At 32.9% G+C, this 17,948-nt stretch overlaps 1 protein-coding gene across 9 annotated transcripts in view; it reads right to left on the bottom strand.

Annotated features, from left to right (window-relative positions):
* Window positions 1–17,948, bottom strand: part of Nhe2 (Na[+]/H[+] hydrogen exchanger 2) — a 53,848-nt gene that overhangs the window by 13,068 nt on the left and 22,832 nt on the right. For all 9 annotated transcript variants that reach the window (XM_068762674.1, XM_068762672.1, XM_068762678.1 and 6 more), the window contains exons 3-11: window positions 8,790–9,060; window positions 4,127–4,390; window positions 3,112–3,337; window positions 2,586–2,813; window positions 1,746–1,963; window positions 1,591–1,674; window positions 897–1,105; window positions 697–822; window positions 292–449 (exon numbers count right to left, since the gene is read on the bottom strand). In XM_068762674.1, coding sequence (XP_068618775.1) covers window positions 292–449; window positions 697–822; window positions 897–1,105; window positions 1,591–1,674; window positions 1,746–1,963; window positions 2,586–2,813; window positions 3,112–3,337; window positions 4,127–4,390; window positions 8,790–9,060 — 1,784 coding nt within the window. The remainder of the gene's footprint in view (window positions 1–291; window positions 450–696; window positions 823–896; window positions 1,106–1,590; window positions 1,675–1,745; window positions 1,964–2,585; window positions 2,814–3,111; window positions 3,338–4,126; window positions 4,391–8,789; window positions 9,061–17,948) is intronic.

Below are 17,948 nucleotides of genomic sequence, written 5' to 3'. Positions count from 1 at the left end.
AGTAACATTAATAGCTTATAGGTATAATAACAATACAAATATTTAAATATATATTTTACATAACACGTTTTATAGATCTCGGACTTTAACACACATTTTGTCGGATTTCCTAAGTTAGTAAACAAATTATAAACAAGTGTATCAGATACTACTTAAGTTAGAAGACGCTGTCGGATAGGCAGCCATTTTAGCTTAGAGAGATTAGAAGATATGTGGTTATATTTACGGAGATTGAAAATGAGTCAAATGTGTTCAGAAGACTTCTTATATTATAGTAAAAGAATTAATTACCTTCCATTAAAATTGGCGTTCGTATAATTTTTAAATATAGCTGACATAGACTCTGCGCCAGATATGTTACCAATTGTCGATGCGTTTCTCTGCATATATTCAATTGCGTCTCTCATTGCTAACTTGGAATAAGTTTCTAATATTTTAGGCTCAGCACCCTGTGGACATATCATTCAATAATGTAATTTTCTTCTTCGTGAATTTCTTATTGTTATAATGTAAAAAAACCCATAGTCGTTAAGTTCGTAGCAAATCAGGTGACCTTTGGGAGAGGCCTATACCTTGCACGTGGGCGTCCATCGACTGACAATGTGATGATGACAAAAAAAACTCTTTCACCTTTTATTTTGATTGGTAGAAAATATCACTTTCAAAACTATCTTACGCAATTACAAAATAGCTAACCTGATAATTTCTCAACAGAAAAGGTCGAATGAAACGGTTATCAAATCTCTTAAATTTGTCTCGCATGTGATGGTTCCCATGTTTTCCTAATATATCTTCTATCCCTGCCATTAAATGATCCATAAACTGAAATAACAATAAACAATTAAATATGTCAAAAGGCATTTTTTATCTAACTGTTAAATTCTGTTTCCGCTTACTCGTTCATGGATTCTTTCGTTCATTGTAGGTTTCCTTTTTTCTACCGTTTTGACGTTAAGTATCTTCACTAGTGGCTTTATTGTTATACCTTGAATAAACACTGTAAAGTATATAACGGCTATGGTAGTCGTGACGAACATCGGTTGCAGATTCACAACTTCTGGGTCTATTAATAGCACCAATGCAAACGCCACTGCACCGCGTAGACCTAAAATGTTGTATTTTACGTAATAACATCAGTGATTTTTGCAGCTAAAGTAATTATACATCTAGACTAATATATACAGGGTGATCGGTTATATGTGTAAAAACTGTAATGGTTGATATAGCTCATTTGTTAACAAAAAGGCTTTTAAGCTAATTTCCAATTAGCCCACATAAAGTGATTGCTTCGAAATATGTCACATCATTTTTCGCTTAGAATGCGACAAGCTAATAACTTCTGGCAGTGCAAAGAGAGCTGGGACAGACTGTAAGCAATAATTGATTATAATATGTAGTAATTGGTCCTTACAATGCACGCTTTTTCTTACTATATTAATCATAACGTTATTTATTGTTTCTGAAACCATAGATTTTCGGATAGGGCGGACTTGTACCTGAGCTGTACATTCACCCTTTTAACGATTTTACATCAAGAGTTAATCACTTTGCTTAAATAATATAAATACTTATTTCTTTTTAAATACTCACCTCCATAAGACATAACAAATTTCTCTACAGTATTTAATTTGTGCAGTCTGAACTTATTTGCTACAGCGCTAAATATATATACACCTGAAAAAAATAGTATATGTCATTAAAAATCCGAATCTTCAATAATAATTTGACTTAGATCTTATACCCACCTATAATGCGAAAGACTGAGCAAAATACAATGGTCAAAAGGACAAACCACGTGTTCCAATCGTGATTGTTATTGACCGTGGCTACGCCGAGGAACATGAATATGATAGTTTCTGATGAGGAAGAAAGCATCTTCATAGTATATTTTATAGTCGTATGGGATTTGTGTGAAATGTTCGCTTCTACGTAATTTTTCATAGTTATGCCGCAGAATGTTATTCTGAAATATTGTAAGAATTTTATGTTATTATTTAACAATTCAAGCTAAAATGAGCGGTTGTAGGCCAGTGGTAAAAAATAGAACTTGTTATGATTTTATATGATTCACACTTTGAGCATTAATTATATAGAATTGACACTGCTTAGAAAAAGTTTCCAGAGGATAGGCAACGGCGTCCTGTGCGTAACACAATACCACACCGATCGCCAACCCACCTGCCTAGCATGGCGATTATGGTATATCCCCCATAGATATCTTTGGAGGAAATCTATGCCTGGCAATGGGCGTGTATGGGATAAAATGACGAAGACAACGACGATGTAACAATTTAAAGTACTGTAAAGAATAAATAAAAATTAATAACTGTAAGTTAATTTCAAGACGGCGCTAACGCGTAATTATCTCAGTATAATCCTGTACTTTCGGAGCTAATACCTAATTAATATTCATATTTCTTTTATACATAGAATCACAAATCTTTATACTGGGAAAACTTGTAAATCTCAAGGCTAAAATATAAAAATAGAAATAAATTATTATATTTATGCTTTCATGTTAATATAAGCGACAACTGCTTTAAAATATTATATTTTAGATCATATTAAATATTATATTTACTTACGCTAATATTCCACTCATATGAAACATTTCTGCGTTTAAATATGCCAAATATGCCATCACGAAAATGAAGATAGGTTCAATAACCCTTACTTCATGTGTGAAACGCGTAACTAAACCTGTAGCAAAACCCCATACTACGCCAATGCATGTTCCACCAACAGCAACCACCAGGAAAGAAGCAAATCCTGCTAGGAAATCTGTGTACATGAGACGTGACGGACCCATCTCTCTAAAATAAATAAAAAAATAATTAACATTTAATTTATATTTATAATAATTGGAACTTATAATATATAACACTGTTAAAGACTTTTGCTCACAACTTACCTTGGGTACTATAATATTGTTACGAAATAATATACCGCATGTTACAACAGTTTTAGTAGTCAAACTGAACGTAATGTTTGCTTACATGTTATGGTTCTAATGCAATATACATGTGTAATATTTTATTTTTTTGTTAAAACAATAAATTTGTTTATTTTAATTATAATAATGTATTAAAAAACAAAATTAGGTTTACTCACGTGTACGCTTCAAACATATGATACAAGACGACTGTTACCGCATCGTTCAATAGAGATTCACCAAAAACAACTATATACAGCACTTCATCAACATGTATTTCTTCAAATACTGCTAGAACAGCCACTGGATCAACGGCCGATATAAGCGCTCCGAACAATAACATATCTAGGAGAGGCGTGGTACACCCAAAGATACCAGTTTGACCACACGCCCATAAAGATGCACCTACAATAAGAACAACTTTAATTAATCTAAGTCAGATTCTGTGGACCTCTGGTGTTCCGAGTAGATATTACCTGGAGTTCACGAGAAATGATAATTTTTATAATCGTATATTATATGGTAAAACCTATCTTATTGTGAGCCAGAAACAAATCCTCAAAAGTTACGGAGGTTATTTACGAAGCTACTGAACTGCTCAACTAAAAATCGTGATAAATATATCAAACAGCTGGATACCCTACTAACTAATGATTTACTAGTATTTCTACAGCCCAATGGATCGGCGACTTGAAGTGGATGTGGTCAGGCGCATAGTGCGTTAAACAATGTCCGGGCTTCAGAGACTTGTAGGGGAGACCTCGTTTTCCAATCCCAAGGTAGACAGACGAAGAAGGTTAAGCTCAAGGAAAGACGCTGGGTGGATTTTTATTCGGTCCTATTGAAAATCTATGGAGGTGGAATATGTCTAGCAGTGGACGTCCTGGGGCTGCAATGATGACGACGATGATTATTTCTACTCTTAATAAATTTCAGTTTTTTTTTTGCAAGTTTTCGTACCTAAAAATTTTGTTAAGCAATATATCCCTTCTTCATTATTTATAATGTTAAATATTTACAGAATATTAATTATTATTAGAAAAAAAATCTATAGTTAACTTCACTTAATTTTGATTTTAGTCTATATTTCTTTAAAATAATTGTTATAACAGATTCATAGGAACATAGAATATTTTGTAGAAAGTAAAAATGTCTGTTAAATATATCACGTATATTTTATAAAAAGATGCTCACCTATTGTCAGAGTATTAAACACGGTTCCCACAACCGCAAAAAGTAAAATTGTTCCTAAGTGATCGAAGAAAAGCCTGTTAGGCATAAAGTACCCGGCGTCTAGAATGATAGGAGGCAGCATATAAAGGAAAAATGTATCCGGAGTCAGTGGTTGTACGTGAACACTATGAGTGCTTAATAGTAGAGCTCCGATAAGGACTCCAACGAAAATCAGAAGGCAGGATTCAGGAAACATCTTTGATAACTTCGGAGCCATGTGAAATCCTGTAACAATTTTTTGATAAGGCCACATACAAAAAGAAATTTATAACAATTGCGTTGACATTATAAATATACATGTCAAAATGACATAAAGATTATATTATTAATAATAAAAATTGTAAAATTAATAAAAATGTGAGATAAAATTATATCACTACATTTATTGAGTTGAGTCAACAATTTTTGGTATGTTAATCTACTCACAAGGAAGTGTACATAAATAAATTTATTTCAATATTGATGCTTTGACAGGAAATCGATAAAGTTAAATTGGTGCAGTATGAGGAAAGCAAAGAAGGTTACAAGGACTAAATCTTATACTAGTGTTTACGATATTTATAATTCACAAACTCAATATTCAGCAAAACGTTATTCCGTTGAAGATTATTTGTCCCAACTAATTAACATACCATTATTGACACCAGAAAAACATCATTCACCTCATAAAGGTAACAGTGATGAAAACAGAGTTCATTCGACAAGTACTTTATTTTACGATCTAGACACAATTGCAAAAAGAAAATCGTTTAATTGTATCTCAGAAGTAACTTTACCAAAAAAAGATTTAACCTATGCCAAAAATAAACGCCACGGAGGTAAATCCAAATTGATTAATGACGTAAAAGTGTATCCAGTACGGAAATATTCACATCAATCGACTTCTTATAATAATGACCTTTATTCAACTGACATTAAAAAGATATTTCCATGCGATTCTGAAATATCTTCCAATTTTAACCTAAGGGGTGCTAGAAAAAGCAATACCTATCTACAAAAACATAAAAATAAAAGAGAGAAAAATACTAGAGATCAAAAAATGTGGAAATATAATAAATATCACATAGGAAACTGTAGCGCTTTAACAGAAAATAGAAAGAAAAAGTACAAAGATCACACACATACATCTAAGAGAAATACGTTCAATGATTGTTTACATTGTAACAAAGGGTCAATCACAAAATTTGGAGAAAATATAAAGTCTAAAGTAAAAGACCAACTAAGTAATTTTATGTTGAAGCCAGAAGAAAATAATAAAAGTACTAAAATAAAAATAATTAAACATGAAAGCGATGATAGTCCTCAAGATAACTCTTACTCTCCAACAGAACTCGAAATATCTGTAACAGATGATTCCGCTAATTCAAAATACTTGACAAAAAATATGACCAGGCGTATACGGAAACACTGCCAAATTACATGTCCTAACTGTAACGAAAAAGTTCTTGTTACTACTACAGAAGAAGATAAAAACTCTGAATCCAAAAATGTTAGCTCACGGTATAACAGTATCGAGCTTAGCAAGACATTAAATTACAGGTATCTACCTTGTAATGTTAATTATGAAAATGTAAACAAAACATGTTGCAGCCATGAACCGCAATGTGATTTCATTCCAGTATGTCAAATTTTACGTCCCGGCCATTCTTTGGAAAAATCTAAATGCACAACGAACCAAGGTCTTCTAAGTTCACGTCTACTTCGTGTTACCAAAGCTTGTAGACATCACCCACCATGCACCCTGGTACCCTCTTGTCAAAGGGTAAAAATATTAAAGAACAACAGCCAATACCTTTCCGAGTGTCCCCATAGACCTCGATGCATTAATTTACCTCTATGCGCATCATTTTCAAAAACTATAAATATTAAGCAATTTTCTACAAATAAAACTGAAGGTATAGATAATACTGACTGTCAAATGACACAATGTAGTTATATTCCAGTACATGAACAATCCATAGGCATCAATGTGATTTATCAGGATCAATTAAACAAACAGGAAGATACGACGGATTATTTCAATCCGTGCTCACCTACATTCTTTATGCGCCCAAAACTAAATCAAAAATCCTTTTCTCCATATCAATTATCAACACCGACTGACAACAGTTGCAAGTTGAACCAGTCATGTCAATACGATTATTTTGTACCCGAATATAATAGTTTGACTTACCCCGAAAACGTAAAAAGCGAGGGAATTATATTTATCAGAGACGTTGCTTGTCAATTTCGCAACAAATATCATCAAGATACCTCATACGATTCAAAAACATCGTCGGCAGGTGTTGATAATGAAAATAGCAGTCAAATAACAAATGATTTTTTACAATGTAAGGATAAGGAAACAAACCGAAAACCTGGCGGAGGAGTTACATCAACGGATCTTAGCTCGATAGATGAAACTTCTCACAGTACTTCTAGTGAACAAAAGAACGAATTAAATCACAGAAGAGATCGATCGAGTGGTTTTGTGCCTAAAACGAACACATCTCAATTTGTCGCATATAACACATGCACTGAACCCGTGTTAAGCGCTTATTTATCAGGAAATATGAGATGTCATGACATACCGTTCACTGAAACTTATAGTAATACGTCACCTGCACGTGTATTGTCCCGTAGAAGTTTTTTAAAACAGAAATACAAGAAAATGTTTTGTGTGAAACGACGACGAAAATCAAGAGTAAACAATCAAAGTGGTTATTGTTGTTTAAGAAAAGTAGCCCATCAGCCATCAATCAAGTAGCTTTTGAACTTTGTTTGAGAGCATTAAAAAGCAAATCTAATAAATTATATTTGTGGTTGTTACTGGTTTTCTTATTTATTACATATAGTAAAATTAATTGTGTGAATACTTTTTTCTAGTTGCAATGATATTATCTTTTTGTATAATTAATTAAAGTAAATAGAATTCAGCACAAATAAGCAAATTAACTATATTGTTACTTCAAAGACGACCAATCGGTCAAATAAAATAATATTAGCAGTATTATTACAATTAGCAATCTGCGTTACAATGAATATCGAACTCGCCCCAGATTAACACTAGGGCGTTATAAATGGCAACCTATTATTTATCGTAAACGATCCGAGGATATAGTAGCAATCTAGGTCATTGTTACCGCAAACGAAGCCTTACTTTCTTTGAACTGAGATCTCAATTTACAAACAACTAACGCCCAAACTTAATTATAGGGAAACTGATCCAATTTGCTCTTTATTAGGGACTTAAATTCTGATACTCTGTTAAGATTATAAGATATTACTTTCTGTAACGACAGAAATTTACACAAATTAATACAAAATCATTTTAAAATTATTGACCATTTTTATATAAATTTTAGCTTTTTACAACAGTTTTTATTTTAGCTATAAAGTAAAAAAACTTAAATTTTAGTCTCTTTTTTTTAATTTTGCAAATTGAATTGAATTTTAAGAATACCCAAAAACTGAAGAAAGTTCTATAGTAAGAAAAATAGTTTTCAAAATCATCGGGGATTTGATAAGAAACGGGCACAAGGGCGAGGGTGCAAATTGTATTGAGCGTAAATAAATATGATAAGGCGCCCCTACACAATTTGAATGTAGAAATTTATATTTCAGTAATCCTATTCGAGGCCTTATAGATAAAAAATATTATGCAATAAATTTTTTAAAGTTAGATAAGTCATCAGGCATTTGACTGCAGTTACCGCAGCGATTGAGTAATCAGCACGCAACTATACGATTGTTTGCGTAAAAATATTTTTTCAATGTAGATTTATGTGACAGAATTATAACATACAGACGATATTAGAACGTAACAGAGGCGAATTTTAACAAATTTTGTTGCAATTTGTCTGTAGTTCATTGCAAATAAATTTGCAGTTTCAATGACAGGATTTACAACTAAATTTTAAATTATTAAATGTAATTACCCTGGATGCGGGCAAGTTATAAAAACTATAGAGATAATTTACAGTACAATAAATAAAAACTCTATGATTCTTTTTTAACACAGGTTTATATAGTTTGTAATAATGTGTACAATTTTGAAATTAGGACCACTACTTCTATTTAAAACACTTTCTTATTTCATTTTTTTAATAGTGAAAAACAAAAATTACAGATATCTAATTTTTCATCAAATTTCTATTCAATTTGCTGATTGATCCCAACAATTTTACTGTTAAAGTTTATTATACACGAACACGAATGAAGAATCAAGGGAATCGTTAACAAACGAAAGTAACCAACATTGCTCAAGGAATTGACAAGTTAAAGTTGTAGTGGCCTATACATAGCACAACGGATTTCCGCTGAGGCCTTAAGGTTCTGCAGTAAGGAACGGTAAGCGTAGCTTAATAAGTCCACCCACAAAGTTTATATACAACCTTGTTAAGGTCGTCAGAAAACGGTGGGTGAAGGCCGCGTCAAAACGGTCTTTTCGGAATTTTGTGAGAGAGGCCTACGTGCAGCAGTAACGTCATACGGCTGAAATAGTAATGACGATAATTACAAAACACGCCCGAGTGAATAAAATTTGTTTACTCGTATTAGTAAAACGGTTATAAATATAATATCTACAAACTATACGTACTAATTGTAGCGAAGTTATTTTTAAATGAAATTCTAAGTTACTTACCAATCTTAGCAATGCTTGCAAAAAATATCCACAATCCAATTAAAAATGGAGTTTCAACGCGATGAAATTCAACGGCTGCTATAACAAAAGTTCTTTCCTTTTTCGGTTTTACCGTAGTGGGTAATTCTGTGGTGGTCTCCTGCTTCTGACGTAACTGAGTTCCAGGAGGGTCACCAGGAAGGGGTACAACGGGTCCCATTGGGCCAAATCCAAGGCCTGGAAATGTGGAAACGCCATCGATTGTTATGGACGGAGTTTGTTTCGTCGTACTCTGAAAACAAAGAAGAAAAAACTGAAAGTTGATATTCAAATTCAAAATTTTATATTTAAAATTCGTCGGATTACGTCTCTTATTGAGATCTAGGTAAGTCTACTACCTGTGCAAATGGTAAATGCGATTGACTTGAGAAGAACTAGCGGAAGAAATTCCTACATACTTTTTTTAAAACTACGTAAAAATACATATTTAATAACCATTGCAATAGCTTGAAGGCGGACACATCATTCTTAAGGTTTGGCTTCTATGAAATCGTCTACAGTGTAGTAACGACTTCTTTTTAAATCTATTAGCTAAAAAAAATTTGGATGTTGTTGATATTATTTTCTAGATGTTCATAATAAAAGTTCGTAAGAGCTCTGTATTATATTTATCTATCTGTTTAAACAAAAAAAAACTTCGTTTAAAAAATGTGGAAGTTTCTTACTATTATGACGTTGATAATTAATTCAAGAATAAATTTGGTCGTTGAAAATGTTCAAAAATCTTGTTTGTCGGCTTATTATAACAAGTATTTAACAAGACACGAGCACATCATTTTCCGACCTTTTACAGTTCCGCCGACTAAGATTTTACACGCTATAAAAGTTCTAAAGAGCTTAGACCACAAATAACCTACTTATTTGACCTAAATCGATCGTCGCCGCAAAACCTTAACATTTTTTGCGGTGGAAGGTCAACATGAAGTACCAGTTTTTCACTTTTTTTTTCTTTAATTTCGGCCTTGAATATTCCTCAGGTCATTCTTAGCTTTTAAACAGTGAATATTACGTTATAAGGGGACATAGCCCGCCGGATTTGTAATTTACAGTTATAATGGACAGGGCACATAGCGCGCTTAAGTGGACACGAAGTTGACAGACGACCTTGTTGAGGTCGTCGGAAGAAGCTGGAAGGCCATGTCCAGCTGTGGACATCCTACGGCTGAAATGATGGTGGTTATACCAAAAACGATGATTATATTTGTACTGTTCAGTGATATAATTTCTAGTATATCAGTGTCATCGGATATATTTTATACCATAAAGCAACTACAATAGGCCATTCCTCGAGTGTAAAACCTGCATAACACTGCAATTCCACTCAAGAATTTAATATTCCAAATCCTTACAACCACCGCTTGCATGCGCTACCTTCATACATAATTTATTTCATACATAATTCATTAGTACGGCTTATTAGCCACTTAATTTCATTACTACGAGAATTATGAGAATACTTCCTAACCCGACGAAATCTTACATTAAAGACTTTCTGGCTGTATAGTCAATTAATACATGTAATAGCTGATAATAAAATGCCCGGATTTTAATATGAATGATCTATTAAGTCTCCCGGGCACAAGACTAACCAGTAACACCGTTCAGAATCTGTGGTAGTATGCGAAAGAGTTCTCGTAGTTTCAAGTAAAAAAAAAAAGACCGAGGGGTACTATGAAAACCAAAAAGTGCCCTAGGCCAAATGACCGACAGACATCCTGGAGGAAAATAAGTGCAGTGTCCCTTGGTTAGTTACCTTTACAAAATACTTTTAAGATAAAATTTCTGACAATACTTTAAATGCATGTTATGGAGAGGGAGACGTTATCCCCAGGAAAGGAACCCCTTCAACGGACGCCGTTAGCGGGGGGAATATGATTTGTGAGATCGTTACATTGACGCTACTATTAAGCAGAAGATTGAATGATGACAATTCTAAAAGTATTTGTCCGGTGTAAGAATATTTAAATATCATCACCACTTCAGCCACAAGACGTCTACTACTAGACATAGGCCTTCTCTATATATTTTCAATAAACAACTTGCATTTAACAATTTTTCGATGACCATTACATTCATGTATTCCCCTGGGAGGATATCCTGTACTATGCTTACTTGTAAAAAATATTTAATTAGGAACGAACTAATATTTTTAGCTCTCGAAAGTTCTAAGTTCTTGTAAATTGCACATAAATTATACATAACAAGAAAAAAAATAAAGAATATTGCTTACATTATTAAAATGACAATAAAAATTTAGTCAGTTTAATAATAAACATTAAATATTAAATACCTCACGTAGAACATAGCTGAGCTACGCTGTAGTATTCCGCTACTGCATTGTCTACCATTGTTACTCGTTACTTGACCTTTGCACAAAACTTGTTACTTTACTTACAAAATAATTTTTATGCAGTTTCTTTAACTAAACGTTTACTATACTGAGTTCTACTGTCTTCGTTAATAGCAACTAAAGTTACAGCATTTCTCATTGACTAATGATAACAAGCTTAGTATATGTTTATATGCATCAGCTCTTACGATTTCTATTTATTTATTAACTTCTTTACTGAGTAGCTTATAAAAAGATGTATGTATGTAGCCATAAAGAACTGCAATTAGCGATCGCATTCCGCGATTTCTTACAGGCAAACTTTGGATGGATTGTCATAGATTTGTAACGGGGGTTTCAAATGATAGGAGGATATACATATATAACATATATATATACCTATTTATATATGTAATATATATATATGTAATATATATATAAATATATATATATATACTTATAGACTTTTATAATATATATTTATTTATTTATTCGGCATTAGGCCTTGAATACAAGGCGCTAAAATTTAAGTGAATCGTATATTTATACAACAAAAAGTTTGTTTGATTCTATAATATATCACAATTTGCTTTGATAATTTGAGAATGATAGCACAGGTAAAAGTTTTTGAATTGAAAATGATCCTATTTCACTTCTCACATCATTTTATGATGTACATACATCATTAAACTGTCGAGTACATAGTCGGTACACGTTTACAAGAAATAACTAGTAAGTGTAAGCGGATTTTATTACATTTAAACAATACATTTATAACCAGTAACATTTAGTAACGCAAAATCAGTTATGTTGTTAATGTCGACGTATTTAACATTCCTGTACATACATGTATTTTAAAAATAGCACCTATCCAGCGCGTTTGTAACGAAAAGACCAATAACAACTGAAACGATGTAATTCTCTAAAACGTACTCATATAATTTAACGTTTGCAATAAAAGCTATAATGCGGCGCTACCCTAAGAACGAGGATATAAGGACTCATTACTAATAATAGGATCTTCGCTCTCTTTCATTCACACAGAAGAAGCTGTGGGTTAATTGCGTTGTGTAGAATATTCTTCCAGGGCAGTCCGTACTACAGAATCATTTATTGTTCCTTTGTAGATATACGGTACCAAGCTGAAATGAAAATAACTCAGGAGTATTTTTTATTCATAATTAAAAAAACAATAAAAAACCTTCTGGTTCAAAACTTAGAGTTACCTTTACAGGTCTATTGGAAATTCATAGAAGGAGGCTTTGGCCAACATTAGATGTTATAGGTCTAAAATGATGATAATGACGCCTTTTCGCGTTTAAGGCAGTAGTCAACGCGGAGAAGCTATTTTAGTCGATTTTCAAATGTGAAACCGGTGTAGTCGTAAAACATTAATTTATAAATAGATAGTTTAAAATTAAACATGGATATAAAATAAAAGAAATTAATCAATTAAAGATAAATAAAAATCAGATAAATGTAACAGATATCGGCCTAAGAGTGGCAAAACTAAAAGGAATGGTTCGGCCATATTGACAGAAAATAAGATGGTACTAGAATTGAGACAATGAGACTCAAAAATGTACAACAGCTTCTGGACAGCACGGTGCAGTATAGGTAGAGAAAAGTAAAAAGAAATCAGATGTGTCAATGGCCTGCACTAAATTTATAGTCGAAAAAGAAAATGAAAAGTAGAAATATTTATTTTATAACCAAAATTATAAATTAAACTACTAAACGTACTTTACGTCACTTTCATATTTCTAGGACCTGTGTTAATAACACAAAATGCCTATTCATTTGAGTTTGTCAGGAAAACAAAAAATCCTTTGAAGGTGAATGACATCGGTGATCATACATATTGTATGATGAATATCATCCAAAGTCTAAATTTTTTATAACAGCGAAATTTCAAATTGTAAAATATAATTTTGGAAACTAAGCGAAAAGTTAATAAAGTTTCTGATATTAATAACTATTCTTCTTATTTTCATTGTAAAAAATACTTCGACGGGATAGGTGTGTTCTACTGAGAAACAAGATGACAACAAATAGAGCAAGGGACGCTTTGTTTGCTTGACTTGTGACCCCATCAGCGAAATTAAAAAAACAATCAATTCTATTACACGTTTGTGACGGTTATATTAAACTTGACGTTGGTAATATATTCAAGTCTTTTACGCAAATATTTCATAGTTGACCGAGAATTAAGCGAAAGGTTTTAGATTACTGAAACGTGAATAATTAATTATTCGCGATACTAACTAGTTGAGAGCGTTGAGATCAAACGATAGGTTTTATTATATAAATTTTTACAGAACATAATGTCATTAATAAAATAAAAAAACTCGCTTTTCTACATGTCTATGTTAGAAGTTTCAAATAAAAATTTACTATAGTAAACTTGTCTATACTTTAGATATTATTAGTATTAATTAAGTTAATCTAGATAAACAAAAGGGAAGAAATTATAAAATACTTGTATATAAAACCACAATAAAAGAAATTTGCGTTTTATTTATTTATCATTATTAAACAGTTAAGTCATTTCGTCGTCGTTTCAGCCCATAGACGCCCACTGCAAAGCATAGACCTTCCCCAAAGATATCTTTAGTAGTGTATATATATAATACAATAATCGCCACGATTGGCGATAGAGTGATCTGTGTCAGTCCTATATGATTAATGCAAACGTGTGAATTTTATAAGATTGTATCACGGGAATTTAACCCGTGATCTACGATCGCCAGTCTCAATCCTCTACCGCTGAGCTACCACTACTCATTTAAGTTCAGTTAAGTCACTTAATATTCATTATTTTAGGAAAATCTTTTTTCTGTAAGGTATACTTATGTCACAATGCTACTTACAGGACTAGAAGCTTTTAATTAAAAAAAAATATTAAGTGTTACTACAGTACCCTCAAAGAAAAGAATTTCATCATTATCATTTCAGATTCACGACTTCCACTGTGTATAGACCTTTCCCATAATGTTCCAATAGGCACAGTTGGAAGAGGCTTGCCTCCAACATAGGGTAGGAGTATTAACTGTACTATTCTCTTATCTACAACGCTTTTTACTGATATATAGATAACTTCTTTTATAAGACTACATTCACAGCGTAATTTTATAAGGGATATAACTCATCTTTAAGAGGTTTAAATTCTAATATTGAACGTAAAAAAATCTTGGAAAGACAAAGTCGCCATGCTTCTGCAATGCTTCATTTTAATTGTAATTATCATCATCACTATTTCACCTCTTGGACGTTCACTGATAAAAGACACCCCCACAAATTTCCAATAAAGCCGGTAGGAAGCAGGCTGTATTCAGCGTCTTCCTGCATTACGCCGTGCCCCTACTACAAAACCGGTCATCTGTTCTACGCGCTAAGCCACTCTGTCCGCTGCTTCAACTTAAAAATCCACTGGGCTGTTTCCACCGTTCGTAATAATGGCAATTAATTCCTTGTTTTAATCATTGAACAATCCATATCGTAGCTCGTTGATACAGTAAGTAATTTTTACATTGAGATGTCTATTTTGATCCACTAACGAAGTTGTAAAAAGCAAACGCAAACATATTACCTACGCGTTTAACATTGATTGATCGATGACGTACGAGGCTTGGTAAACTTGTTTGATATAAGCTTAGTCTAGAAAATGTTTCTCAATTATCTATCAAATGTTTTTGTTGTATCAATAACATGATGAATTTCATTTCAGCATCTTTCTAACATGGAGTAATAAAGAAATAGAAATAAATATATATTTTCGTTAATTGGTTTATTAAAATGTAGTCTTCTCATAGATTAATCACCTGTGTTTTATTTTTTATCTTAAAAATAGATACTTCTTAAAATATATTTAACATAAAATGATACGATAATTTATTCCGTGCGACATACTTTTATGTTACTTTAGTATTTTGAAATAAAAACTGACAAGTCATTATATACACATTGATCTAAAAATTAAGAATCGGAATATTATTTAAAGCACTTTTGTATCATTAAAATGGCGTAATGTGCGTGGATTATCAGTATCGGATAATTACACCAACTAGAAAATGAGAAAACTCGATAATTAACATTCATCTAATATTGAATTTCAAATTGAAAAGTACTTAGTTTTTTTTTAATTTAACTATTTATATACACATAATCAATTTATTATAGAAACTAAACGATTCAGCTGTAGTCGCAGTCAGACATCGGATATATAATCGGATGTATAACTAACGTATAGACAAAGAGTCGGCTTTAAGTCGGCTAAAAGTACTTTTGTGTCGATAAAATTCCGGGATGCGAATGGATCAGAGATAACATCTGATATCTGTATCTGTTTGTATAAGATAGATGAGACTTTACACTTGTTGTGTAAGCAGAGGCTGCATAAATAGTACCTTTTTAAATTTATCGGTTATATTGTAACTTAGGTACGAATTCCACCATCAAATAAAGTCGCCCGAGAAAATGGTCTTCGAATTCAACTAGGCTGGGCAGCGTTTGGAAACCACTCAACATTTTCTCGGCGGATATTCCTTATTGCCTAAAGACGAAGGCCTACGACCAATGTCTAACCAACGATAGGCATTGAAACATGGTCTTTTTAGCTGCGGGTCCCGTTGGCATACAGTCGTTCGACGAGCCATAAAGATGGCCATGTTTTCCTATGAGATCGCAAGTTAAACTAGTAGTGGACAGGCCACATTGTAGTACCACACCCACATGTAGTAGATGACCGTTGAGACCTTCAAGTCGTAACCACGAGCTGGCAAGAGAAGCTTTGGATGTATTTGGGTCTAAATATAGATCTAGGCTGCTTTTAACATGTCCTATTGGATATCTATGAGCAGCCGTTCAAAGTTTACTGCAGAACATGTATCTTCCGTATAGATTTTAAAAAGGTTCGGTTTAAAAGGGTATATTTTTTAAAATTTATGTATTTTATTTAAAATATACAGCTCACCGTTTAAAGGTTATTTTCATAACTCGAGAGTGAAATTTTTGCTCCATTTGTAGCTTCACGTCGGATACTTATCGCCCGCGAGCATGCTTCCACTAATTGCGAAAGCAAATACTTTGTGCATACACAACATTAAATCCGCAATATCAAAAATAAATACAATACACTCGTAAAATGATACTAGAATGAAACTAAACTAGAGATTTGATTAGGATATGTACCATTTTTATTTAAAGACAAAGTTTTTCATAACGGTGATTAGTAATGTTATTCAAAAGGTTTTTAAAAATATTGCAATAAAATTGCTAGTGCTAATAATATTTATTTTTATGCTTCTTGCAACGTAACTGGTAAGACGATCAGTTGATGATGAGACATTACACATCTGTACACTTGTTTAAGAAAATAATATTCAATTATATATACATTGTTCGGTTGTATCTAAACAGTTTAACGTGTCTTCAGGCGTGGCCATAGGCGTCGCTGCACGGCCTTTTACATAGTGCCACGTGTGCGATTTCACACGCATAGGAGGCGATTTGAAAAGGATTTTAATCTAATCACCTTGTAAAATGTGTTTTGGATCAAAATTCATGCACTCAATATTGAACAAAAAATCTCTCACTTATGTAAAAAGTGGTTAAAGTAAAACAAAATTCGAGAATGAATGCTTAGTTTGAAATTCAGCTCATGGACATAGCCTAGCGGAATGGCAAGGTGAAGTAGCAGTGGGCAGGCCACGTAGCACGCAGATGACTGCTTGCGCCACTTAAGTTCACGTCCACCCACAAGACGGATAGACGACTTTTGTTAAGGTAGTCTGAAAATGCTGGACGAAGGCCACTTCCTACCGTTCTTAATGGATATCTAGAGGCTTTTGTTTAGCAACGCCTATGGCTAAAATAGTGATGATGATGACTAAATCCATGATATCCAGCATTTTTCGCCAACACCTAGGTAGAAATCCTTATCGCTTCCTCTCTTTTACCGTCCACATTTCAGAACCGTATTGTAACTTGTGGGACAAATATTGATTACAAAAGTAATGCTTTTGTTGCTTTCGAAATAATGCAATGTTATTACTTATATTATCGATAAAGACTGTACTAAGTTTAGTAAAGTTTAAATTTCACGATTAGTGACATGTTTTCATAGAAATTATATATAAAAAGTTATAACTGATTTGATAAAATAATTTGGCATGAAGTTGGAATGTAATAAAAACAAAAATGCGTCAAGGTTTTGTGTGACTACTTAAATATTTTTGTGTAAAAGTGTAAAAGAGGCTAATAATAACAATGGTACTCAATACCATGAGCAGTGGTAGCCCAGTGGCTAAGGAGGGGGGGTGTAGCCCAGTGTTAGAGGACTTGGACTAGATTTGCGGTCGCAGGTCGTGAATTCAATTCCCGGGATATAGTCTTATGTAATATAATTAACATTTTGGGCAATAATTATATAGAATTGCCACTGTTCACAAACAAGGTTCCAGCAGATGGGCAACAGTTTTCTCTGCGTGCCATAATACCACACAGCGATCGCCAACCAATCTGCCAAGCGTGGCGTTTATGGTACCTGAGATGGATATCGTAAGGTTGTAGGGTGTGTAAGTCTATGGATTGAAATGACGAGGACTCGCTAAAAGTATTCACGCTTGATAAGAAAAATATCAAAAGAGGTCATTTAGAAGTTCACAAGGTCATTTTTGACTAAATTATTAGGATATTAAATCTATTGAGTTTTGTACGATTTTTTATTATTAACTTGTATTCGACTCTCATATTAATTTAAAAAACCACAAAACCAAATACATAAGTTATTT

This window comes from Battus philenor, unplaced genomic scaffold, assembly GCF_028537555.1.
Source record: "Battus philenor isolate CCGP_79_NKW_IND1 unplaced genomic scaffold, ilBatPhil1.0.hap1 SCAF_16, whole genome shotgun sequence".
Taxonomy (NCBI): domain Eukaryota; kingdom Metazoa; phylum Arthropoda; class Insecta; order Lepidoptera; family Papilionidae; genus Battus; species Battus philenor.
The sequence above is the reverse complement of the archived record's forward strand: the minus strand, read 5'-3'. Positions and strand labels throughout refer to the sequence as shown.